At 43.2% G+C, this 12116-nt stretch overlaps 1 protein-coding gene across 2 annotated transcripts in view; it reads left to right on the plus strand.

Moving 5' to 3' along the window:
• The window catches only part of IFT88 (intraflagellar transport 88), a 69889-nt gene that overhangs the window by 46025 nt on the left and 11748 nt on the right, over nucleotides 1-12116 (plus strand). For both annotated transcript variants that reach the window (XM_013962174.2, XM_067290148.1), the window contains one exon: nucleotides 1726-1832. In XM_013962174.2, the coding sequence (XP_013817628.1) occupies nucleotides 1726-1832 (107 nt within the window). The remainder of the gene's footprint in view (nucleotides 1-1725; nucleotides 1833-12116) is intronic.

The following is a 12116-nucleotide window of genomic DNA, read 5'->3' on the forward strand; positions in this document are numbered from 1 at the left end:
GGTAAGTATTTTTCAAATAAAAATATTTTCATGAACTAACTTTATTCACACTAATGCCACATGTTTTTTGTGACAACATTGAAGCATGATTTAAGTAATATTAGGGTAGTGCTGAAGAAGAAAGATGAAAATAAATATTAATTGTGGCTGATTGGTTGATCTCCTTCTCTTGCATATTTTCTAAATTTTATAACTATGTTATTTAATCTTTCTCAGGATAAGATATATATATATATATATTTTTTTTTTTTTTTACTTCTAGTCCCTACTAGTTGAAACTCCTGCTATGTTTCCAGATGTTAGAAAATCTTATTAAGTTTTATCAAAGCCAAGCCTTCCTAAAGAGTGTAGAGGGTGAGTTTTTGTTGTTGGGTTTTTAAATTTAGTAAGTCAACCAGTCTCCAGAATAGCCTTAGAGAATTTCAGACTAAACTTCAGGAAACATCACTTTGAAGAGTAAAAGACATTTGGCAAAAGCAGCCACTCCTTTAGTCTAAATGAAAGAGCCATGTAGAAAATAAGGTTTGTCATTGGTTGTCAGAACATCCTCTTACATCCCACACTGCCTAATACAGTACCTTGCTACTTCCAAAATACAAAGTTGTCACCACCAGGGTTACACTTTTAAGCATTATGTGGGAAAAACATTTACTGTATTTTAAAATAAAATAGTATCATTCTGTTTTAACAAACTTACTCTTTTTTAAAGAGGAATCATACAGTTCTGTTGTCCTAGAGAGATTAAGTACTATGACTCCTTAGACTTAGGAGCAAAATGTCATGTTCATATTGGCCATTTATATCTCAGAGGGGTAGAGTATTTAGCAAACCTTTTAGAAATGGCAGTATTTTTCTGAACATTGTTTCTACAAATTACAATACTGAAGCAGCAGTTAGACAAGAAAATTAAACAGATCTAAAAGTTTGCTGCTAAAAGAACGGTGCCTCACTCTTCCCTCCTTGACCATGTCCCCTTCCTTATGCTGGTCCTGGTGTTTATTTGGTCCCTCAGTGGACCAGTTCAGCTCACTAAACCAGCAGAAAATTAACTTAGCAAAAAAGAAAAGTGAATATATTTGTGGAAGCAGTCAGGAGGGAAATAAATCATGTCATGCTTGTGTCTGCTTCAGAGGCAGTTCTTTTCATGACAAACACGTAGGAATAGCAACAATGTTTTTCCCGGTTTGGTATAATGTCTCACAGGATGTTTTTTAGGGGTTCTTTTGGTGTCATCATAGAGCTGTCTTTGACCTTCATGTCTGTATTTTTTAATTCTATTAAGTTGATACTAATCTTGAAAAATCACCTACAGCAAAAGAAAAAAGCAGAACACGTTCTGATTCACTTGGCATTTGTAAATTTTTTTTTGAACAAAATGCTATTGATAGTGGCTCCTCTGTAATAACTCAGTGCTGTTATTATGCTTTCCAATTTCCAAAATGTTTTGCAAACATCAAGAGTTCTGAGCCAGATGAATTACTGTTTCTCATGTCTTCCACGTATATAGATGTACTGTTTGCGAATGTAGAAGCTGCATCACAAAAAATGTTGAATTCTTTGCATATATCACAACTTGAATAGTAATATTGGACTAGAGTCATCCTATATTCACAGTTATTTGTAATGTTCTGTACAGCCATTCTGTATGTCCAGTTCTGTTAGGGTGCACTGATAGTTTGACTAACTTGTAAGCCTTTTTCTAATAAAGTTTTGTGTTCCAATTAGGTCTGCGATTTTTAGTTCGTCTCTGCACAGATATGGGACTGAAAGAAGTCCAAGAATATATGACAAAGCTCAAGAGAGTGGAAAAATTAAAAGAAATAAGAGAGCAGGTATGTGTGTTTTTTCTATGATTATGTAGTATAACTGCATAACACAGATGAAGCTAAAAGTCCTTATGATGCTTTAAGATATATTTTATCTTCCTGGTTTAGAGAGACTTGTGTTTCTTTTGCCCTTTTGAGGTTTTAGTTTTAAATTGCTGATCAACCTTAACCATCTGAATTTTTTTGAGTGCTGGATTTCTGTAGGTTTAAGTACTAGTGAAAGATTGGGTGGTCAGCATGTGAAGGGAATGCTAGAGCCACCTGTAAGAAGCGTAATGCAGCTTCTCCGGAATGTCAGCTTTCCTACTTATTTTCCAAACTGTTTAAAGTGTATTTACTCTTTCCCCTCCATCCCCAAGTAACAAGGCAGCTTTAGGGAGAGGAGAGGAGCCTAAGAATTTGTCCATTTAGTAGAGCTCTTTTTATACAAAACTACACCATTGGCAGATTACATAGGTATGAAATAAATCCCTCATGTTAGTGGGAAATTTTAAACTGGAAAGAAATTACATGGAAAAGCTATAGACTGTGAAAGATGTAAAATTACAGCTTGCGTTCTATTAAGGTGAATGTGCATGTTTTCATGATTTTGTTGCTATTCCTATGATAAGATTTCAACATTAAAATGAGCTTTTTATTTGGAAGGCATTGTCTGTGCTGTTGAGCTACAAAATATTAAAGCTTGTGCTTCCAGTCCAATGAACTGCCTGAAAGCCACATAGTCATGTCAGGGGACACTAAGTCTTACCTAATTTATTGTGCCCCTAGTAGGACTTGCTGGCTCCCATTCAATGTCAGATACTGTGTAAATACCTCCTTGGCAACTTCGCTGCTACCTCAATTCCCAGCCTCGATGGCACCGTACTGATGTCCCAGAGGGTCTGAGTATGCACGTGTACCCTGGAGCGTTTTACTAACACGAGGAAGCTCACGAGGAGGAATGCTTTGATCAGAGGATTCCATATTTATGCCACAACCTTTCTTTGCGGGCTAGTTGAAGTATATTGGTTTTGATTTCCTGTAAATATAAAAATTTAAAGCACTTGAAAAAATGGACAGAAGATGGCAATCGGCAAATATAGTTGGACTAATATTCCTCCCAGTCCTCTGGTAACGATGTCAGTAAACAAAACAGATAACCAGATACAATGTTACTATCCAGGAAATGTCTAAGGAGATGTCTCTGAAGTACGTTAAAGAGGCTTTGCTTAGTCTCTAGGGAGTATAAGTTTGCATCATATAGATAGGTCTTTGCAATAACATCTAATACCTCTATGTTTTACTCAGGAAAAGCTCAGAGTCAAAACCAGTTAAAAATTGGATTATTTTAGAACCGATGAGAGATGGAGAAGAGATGGAGAGGTTATCTAGTTGCATGTGTATAATTCTAGCATTTTTTCATGCTGAAAATATTAATTATGCAGCACAGGTCTGCAAAAGTTGAGGATTCTAAGAAAAAAACTTATTTTCCTTTAAGAAAATTGATATTTGAATATGTAAAATGAGATTTTTGTCAAATTTCTTCATGTTTATTTCATGCTGGAAGCCTGAGTTTCCCTGAACGTATTTCTACACTTAATACTTTGGTGGGGAAAAAGCTACCAGTAAAACTTTTAGAAGATTATATTATCTAAAATATTTAGAGATTTTAACAACATGTGAATCAAGTTTAAAATATGGAAAAAAACTTTTTTCATTTTGACTGCATTATATTAAGGAAGGGACCTGGATGATAGAGATCTCAATTGAATCCAGTATAGATGCATGGTGGAAAAAGTTATCATGTGATTGTTTTAGACTGTCAATCGTAATTCAACCATAACTTGGAAAGCTCACTTTGTGTGTTACGCTTAACTACTCACATTTAAGAGTCTGATTATATCTGGTCACAACACTGATGTTGCAAAGCGAAATAAAGGTATCTGTGGATGCCACTTCAGGTTAGCCAGAGCTTTAAGGTAGATCTGCCTAAACATTTTTCTATATTAAGTTCCCGCAAAAAGCTAACAGGCTTTTAAATTCAAATAAGCCTGGTTCTATTATAATTTAAGCTAAAATAGTTCTCTTCTAAATAGAGAAAACTCAAACACACTAGGTAAAAGAAAAAAAACCCCTAATAAGTAGTAAAAATAAATAAATACAACAGGTTTATAATCAGCTCTGCTGCTGTCAGCTTCATCCTTGTGGGCAGATCCTTGGTTCCAGCCTGTGTTTCAGTAAGCTCAGAGGGTTTTTGATTGGCAGCAAATTCTACCCAGCCTCTGCAGGTTCCTAGCGCGTTCTTTTCCTAATGCCTGGAGCGTCATCAGCTGCTTTTTGCTCCTTCTTGCAGCCACTCTGTGTGAGGCACAGACTCCCATCTCCCTGTTCGGGCTCCCTTGTCTGCCATACCCTGAAATCTCCTGAAGTTCAGTGCCTCCTCAAAGAAGGGAGCAATTTTCCTCTCCTTCTGAGGAATCCACTAACACAGTTTTCTTAAAAGAACATAACGCTGTTTTAGATGTAAAGGAACAAAGACATTAAGAAAATAAACAAATGTTTTTAATCACAGAATGTACTGTGATTTAGTATGCTGCTGCCTGTTATCAGAAGGTATCTCTCTGTGGCAGAATCTCTGCCCCAGTGCCATCTTGCCAGTTCCCTTTTGCAATTGGTATTGGATCTGGGTTCCCATCCCCTGATTTTGGGTTTGCTTGGGTTTTTTGTCTTTTTAACCTCATGTCTACCACTTGGCTTTAGAAGTTACTAGGTATTTCTGTCCTAAGAAATTCCTTTTGTCATCTGTGAGCATGGAGTCATAAACCGTATTTTCAAGCTCTAAAATTACCAAATTTTAATATTTCACCGCATATGTTTCCAGTAGGAACACTGGTTTCCGTCAACAAAACCAGATACAACTCATTTCTTGCTCCCAGTTTAAGACTAAATCATGATTTTTTGATTGTGCCCAGTAAAGAGAAAATAGATAAATGCCAATGTATTATACCTACATTTCAAAGTCTGCACACAGACTTTTTCTCTATGTAGAAATTTATCAATATTTGCTATTCTGGCATTGTTTTGCCAGAATAAGTACATCCATATGGAGTTTATACCAAAACAAATATTCTGGAGTACTTATTTCACTCAGTTCTCAAGAACGGACAAGTTGTTCCTTCCACAGAATCACAGAATCGCTGAGGTGGGAAGGGACCTCTGGAGATCATCTAGTCCAACCCCCCTGCTCAAGCAGGGTCACCTAGAGCACATTGCACAGGATCACGTCCAGGCGGGTTTTGAATATCTCCGGAGAAGGAGACTCCACAACCTCTCTGGGCAACCTGTGCCAGTGCTCTGTCACCCTCACAGTGAAGAAGTTTTTCCTCACGTTCAGATGGAACTGCCTGTGTTTCAGTTTGTGCCTGTTGCCTCTTGTCCTTTCGCTGGGCACCACTGAGAAGAGTCTGGCCCCATCTTCTTGACACCCTCCCTTGAGATACCTATACACATTGATAGATCTCCTCTCAGCCTTCTCTTCTCCAGGCTAAACAGGCCCAGCTCTCTCAGCCTTTCCTCATAAGAGAGATGCTCCAGTCCCCTAATCATCTTTGTAGCCCTCCACCAGACTCTCTGCAGTAGTGCCATGTCTCTCCTGTACTGGGGAGCCCAGCACTGGACACAGTACTCCAGATGTGGCCTCACCAGGGCTGAGTAGAGGGGGAGGATCACCTCCCTCGACCTGCTGGCAACACTCTTCCTGATGCACCCCAGGATACCATTGGCCTTCTTGGCCACAAGGGCACATTGCTGCCTCATGCTTAACTTGGTGTCCACCAGCACTCCCAGGTCCTTCTCTGCAGAGCTGCTTTCCAGCAGGTCAGCCCCCAACCTGTACTGGTGCATGGGGTTATTCCTCCCTGGGTGCAGGACCCTGCACTTGTCTTTGTTGAACTTCTTGAGGTTCCTCTCCACCCAGCTCTCCAGCCTGTCCAGGTCTCTCTGAATGGCAGCACAGCCCTCTCGTGTATCAGCCACTCCTCCCAGTTTGGTATCGTCAGCAAACTTGCTGAGGGTGCACTCTGCCCCTTCATGCAGGTCATTGATGAAGAAGTTGAACAGGGCTGGACCCAGTGCTGACCCCTGGGGGACACTGCTAGCTACAGGCCTCCAACTAGACTCTGTGCCACTGAGCACAACCCTCGGAGCTCTGCCATTCAGCCACTTCTCAAGCCACCTCACTGTCCACTCATCTAGCCCACACTTCCTGAGCTTACCTATGAGGATGTTCTGGGAGACAGTGTCGAAAGCCTTGCTGAAGTCTAGGTAGACAACATCCACTGCTCTCCCCTCATCTGCCCAGCCAGTCATTCCATCAGAGAAGGCTATCAGATTGGTTAAGCATGATTTCCCCTTGGTGAAGCTGTGCTGACTACTCCTGATCACTTTCTTGTCCTCCACATGCTTGGAGATGGCCTCCAGGATGAGCTGCTCCATCACCTTTCCAGGGATGCAGGTGAGGCTGACTGGCCTGTTGTTCCCTGGGTCCTCCTTCTTGCCCTTTTTGAAGACTGGGGTGACATTGGTTTTCTTCCAGTCTTCAGACACCTCTCCTGTTCTCCATGACCTTTCCAAGATGATGGAGAGTGGCTTAGCAATGACATCCGCCAGCTCGCTCAGCACTCGTGGGTGCATCCCATGGGGGCCCATGGATTTGTGGGTGTCAAGTTTGCTTAAATGATCTCTAACCCAACCCTCCTTGACCAAGGGAAAGTCTCCCTTTCTCCAGATTTTCTCTCTTGCCTCCAGGGTCTGGGGTTCCTGAGGGCTGGCCTGAGCAGTAAAGACTGAAGCAAAGGCGGCATTCAGTAACTCTGCCTTCTCTGCATCCTTCTTCACCAGGGCACCCACCCCATTCAGCAAAGGCCCCACATTTTCCCTAGTCTTCCTCTTGCTACTGATGTATTTGAAGAAGCCCTTCTTGTTGTCCTTGACATCTCTCGCCAGATTTAATTCCAAACAGGCCTTAGCCTTCCTCGTCGCATCCCTGCATACTCTGACAACATTCCTATATTCATCCCAAGTGGCCTGTCCCCCTTTCCACTTTCTGTAGACTTCCTTCTTCTGGTTGAGTTTTGCCAGGAGCTCCTTGCTCATCCATGAAGGTCTCCTACCTCCTTTGTTTGACTTCCTACTCATAGGGATGCACCGCTCTTGAGCCTGGAGGAAGTGATGTTTGAATATTAACCAGCTCTCTTGAACGCCCCTTCCTTCCAGGGCCCTAACCCATGGGATTCCTCCAAGTATGTCCCTGAAGAGGCCAAAGTTTGCTCTCCTGAAGTCCAGGGTTGCAATTCTACTTGGTGCCCTGCTGCCTCCTCGCAGGATCCTGAACTCCACCATCTCATGGTCACTGCAGCCAAGGCTGCCCCCGACCTTCACATCTTCAACCAGTCCTTCTTTGTTTGTTAGTACGAGGTCCAGCAGCACACCTCTCCTTGTTGGCTCCTCCACCACCTGTGTCAAGAAGTTGTCACCAATGCTCTGCAGGAACCTCCAGGACTGTTTGTGCCTAGCTGTGTTGTCTTTCCAGCAGATATCGGGGTGGTTGAAGTCCCCCATGAGAACCAGGGCCTGGGATCGTGAGGCTACTTCCAGCTGTCTGTAGAAGGCCTCATCGACTTCCTCTTCCTGATCAGGTGGCCTGTAGTAAACACTCACAACAGTGTCACTCATGCTAGCCTGCCCTTTGATCCTTACCCGTAAGCTCTCGACTCGCTCTTCATCCACCCCTAGGCACAGCTCAATACATTCCAGTTGCTCTCTCACATAAAGAGCAACTCCACCACCTCGCTTTCCTGGCCTGTCTTTCCTAAAAAGCACGTAGCCATCCATGACAGCACTCCAGTCATGCGAGCTATCCCACCATGTCTCTGTAATGGCAATGAGATCATGGCCCTGCGACCGCACACAGATCTCTAGTTCTTCCTGTTTGTTCCCCATGCTGCGTGCATTGGTGTACAGGCATTTCAGGGAGGTGATCAAGCATGCAGGTTTCCCAGGAGGGACACAAGAGGATCCTCCATAGCCACATCCCATGCGCACTTCCCTGGCTGCATTCGCCTGCTGGAGGCGTCCTGACTTGAGCAGTCTTTTGCCAACTACCCTGTCACTATAACTCTCCCCTTCCCCCATCTTTCCTAGTTTAAAGCCCTCCTTACCAGGTTGGCCAACCTGTTGGCAAAGACCTGCATGCCCCGCCTCGTGAGGTGGATCCCATCTCTCCCCAGCAGTTGTCGATCTTCAAACAGGGTCCCATGGTCATAGAAACCAAAACCCTGTTGCCAACACCAGCGGCACAGCCAGTCGTTAACCTGGAAAGTCCATCTCCTCCTCCTCTCATCCATCCCCCTCACTGGCAGGATTGAGGAGAAGATGACCTGGGCTCCCAGACCCTTGACCACCATCCCCAGAGCTCTGAAATCCTGCTTGATGGTCTCCAGTTTGCCCTTGGTGTCATTGGCGCCCACATGGAAGAGCAGCAGTGGGTAATAGTCCAAAGAATGGACGAGCCTAGGCAGTCTTTGCCTGACATCTCTCACACGAGCCCCCGGCAGGCCACAAACCTCTCTAGACATGAGGTCAGGTCGACAGATAGATGCCTCCGTCCCCCACAGCAGGGAGTCCCCCACAACAATCACCCGCCGCTTCTTCCAGGCGTTCCGGCAGGGCACAGGGTCTGTTGTCCCAGGTACTTCCCTTGCAGCCATGCCCATCTCCTCCTCATCCTGGAGGGCACTAAACCTGTTCTTCAGCTGCAAGTCTTTGGGAGGAGTAGGAGCCTTTCTCCTCCCACGAGCAGTGACCAGTTTCCAGCCTCCTTCTGTGATGTTATGATGTACTGTTTCACACAGCACAGAGCCCTCTGGCAACTCCACTGCTGTGGGTGGTTGGGACTCCCGAAGCTGCACAGTCTCTGAGAATACCCTGTCTATCTCTTGCTCATCTTCTCGGATGCTGCGCAGCCTACTGACCTCCTCCTGTAACTCCCTTACCTGATGACACAACTCATCAACAGCAGCACACCTCCTGCAGGAGAGCTGACTGCCAGCCCAGGCCTCCTGGAGAGGCCCCAAGCACTCCCTGCAGCTTGGGACCTGTAGAGCTGCATCTGCTGTCAGAGGGTCTGTCTGGGTCCAAGCCTCTGACACAGCCAACGCAGCAACTCCAACGGCTACTGGGGAATGTGCTCTGCAGAGTGTCATGACCACACTTGAGGAAGCGTACACCCCAGGGAGAAGAAAGGAAGGTGCCTCCTTGCACCCTTCTGCACAAACTGCTGCAGCTGTTCACTGCCTCTGTTAGCTGCACTCTGGGCCTGGCTCTTATATAGGCCTCTCCCTAGCACTGACTCAAGGCTGCTTGACCCGCCCTAATCAAGGGCCACCTGGATCAAAGGCCCCAACTCCCTCTGGTCAGGGGCAACCAAGAGAGCTCATTAGCAGCAGCCACTCCTAGCTAGAGCTTTTCCCAGGAGAAGTCAAGGCCTCCTGCAGTTGTCCTTGCCTAGCTTCCCCTTTCCTGTTCACAGCAATCACCTTCTGGTTCCTCGGGGGTCCTCAGAAAGCCCACAACTTCCAACAAGATCCTCAAGTTCTAGTCAGAGCCCAAACACTGCTGCGCAAACTGCTGCGTCTGTTCGCTGCCTCTGTTAGCTGCGCTATGCAGATCCAGCCAATGATCTAGAAACATCTGTGGGATTCATTCCTCTGTAGAAATTTTTATCCCTGCCTCTCACAGCATTGGATTTTGTAACCTTCATAAAAAAAAAATTTAATGCATTGTTGTTGTTGGGTTTTTTTTTTTCATGTTTCAGTTTAAAAAAGACAGGTATCAGTGTGAAAGTTCACGTAACCTTCTTGGCATTGATGTATACACACATTAATATTTATTTCCTTTAAGTAAGCTTAATGACTGAAAATGAGGGACTGATTGGGTGTGGTGTGAAGCAGTGATGATAGGTTCAAACACTGTGGGGGACTTACTGCACTTACCTTCAGGCATCTGCATCTGGACTAATCATCTTAAATTTCTTTTGCAGTCATTGGAGAGAAATAGGCATTTTTAAGGTGGAAATCATTGGACCTATTTTAAATGTCTGCTTTTAATATGGGATGACTTATAAACTACTAGCTTGGAACATCACAGGAAATAGTCACGTGCTTTAATATTTCTGTAATGTTTTGGGGATAGCATCCTAGGATGTAAAGGCCATGAAGGACCTCATCAACTTTCTGATCTTTTCTCTACTGGTTAACTGTATGCCTGTAAGTAGTTTTCCATACAACAGTGTTTCAAATCAGGTGACTGCAGTCTGAGCTCAATTCCTTCCCACTTTTTTTTTTACTGCTTAGCTTGGGGTGATCAGATGTTCTGCATGAACAGCACCATTAGGAAATAAAGGAACAGTCTAACATTCAAATGAAACTTTCAGGGACACTGTTTTGTCCTGAAGTTTCACCTGGGATATGAGATGTTTCCTCTCTCTCCTTCTTAGACTGGGACTCTGAAATGTTGTCCAGTACCAACCTGCAACTAGAAAGTGTACTGCCATATGTCAAAATATATTACCTCATGCTTGGGGTATGTTTTCTGTCACATAATCTGACATAAAGAGACATGCCCCCCCACATGTAGTGTTTTATTTGGAGGTAAAGTTTCGCCATCATAGTATGGTCATAAAGCAGCTAGCTTTAGTTTTGCTGTTTCAAAATTTTCATCATGGTTCAGGTATTTTTATCTTGGATTGTCTTCAGGGTTTTTTTTTCTCTCAATCCAGACACATTTTGTAACATACATAATAGTAGAATCTAAGTCATCATTTCTCTTCCATCACTGCAGCTATTTTACAATCTGACTTTACAATGTAAATACTAAGAAATCTCATTTCAGCCACAGTTGTTTGGTCCTTCAGGTTTGCTACAGCATTCTTCAGCTTGATCACAAAAAAAATCCTTATTAGGACAGATTTAAAGTCCTGTATAACCATTTCACTCAGCTGGGCTCTCATTCCACAACTGTGTCTTAGGCATATGACAGCAGGCACCAGTGTGACACCTTGTGCTAGAGAGGTCTACTGTTTAAGTATGCCTACAGACAGGGCTTACAGGTTTGACTCCCTAGGCAAACACCCTCTATTATAAGCACATCCTGGATGATATCTAGAAGTCCAAGTGGTGGCAAGACCCAGCTAGTGGTCTGCAGGGTAAAATTCTTTAAGACTTTTCTTCTCCCGGTGATAACAGATGCGTCACTTCTAGCATGGTCCACACTCATAATGATAACACATTATGACAGGCATTGATCGTCTGGAGGTACATAATTTTCAAGCCAACATGTTAGAGGTCAGAGGAGTGCTTAGAAGAAAGCTTAACATTAACATGGCATTCCACTCATTTCTGGAGTATACAGAAGTAGCAAGGTCATATAGGGACTGCTTCCCTCTGAAAGACAGAAGCAGAACTCTCAGTCATTCAGCATTTGGATAGTCTGAACATTTTTCTTGAAGGTTTGACACATGCTACTTCACTGGATTGTGAATGGGAGATTTAGAACAGAATCATAGAGGAAATACTTTAGACTTGAGGATTTCCCAAAATAGCTAAAACGTATGAGAAATTCTGGGCCCAGGCTGGTTGGTTCCAAGACAGTTCCCGGTTTCGTGCTAGGCAGACTGCTTTCCTGTCTGACTGCTATGAGTTCTGATTTAAGAGTCGTCTGTTTTCTTTTGGTGAGAAGCCTGAAAGTTTTTTCACTTCTTCTGTGTCATCCCAACTTTGCCAGATGCCATGATATTTTCTGGAAAAGAATGAATGACCAGCCAAATACAACTTTTTGCTTTGGGACAGAATCTCTAACTTTGAGAAAAAGCTACCTGAATACCTGGTTAGGTAGTATGCACATACTTTTTAAGTGGATCCTGAATTCATATGTTGAAATAAGATCCAGAGTTTACTTTATTAATAGCTGAGAGCTTTAAACACCAAATGTTTTTACATAGCCATCAAAAAGTCCCTTACTAAGAAGTACGTTTTGTAGCTGACAAGACATATGCTTGAGAAATTTGGTGTTTCACCATGAGAAACCAAGTCTGCCGGGCAATACAGAGATATTGCTTTGATAAACAGTTAAAGTTTTCAAATAATCCTAAAAATAACACAGCTGGAAGATGTCTTGATACTTTCCTCAGTTCAAGAGAGCTGACTTATTTTTTAAAATAGTTTTTAAAGTATTTACCTTTGCCTTTATCTTACA

Source organism: Apteryx mantelli, chromosome 1, assembly GCF_036417845.1.
Source record: "Apteryx mantelli isolate bAptMan1 chromosome 1, bAptMan1.hap1, whole genome shotgun sequence".
Classification (NCBI taxonomy): domain Eukaryota; kingdom Metazoa; phylum Chordata; class Aves; order Apterygiformes; family Apterygidae; genus Apteryx; species Apteryx mantelli.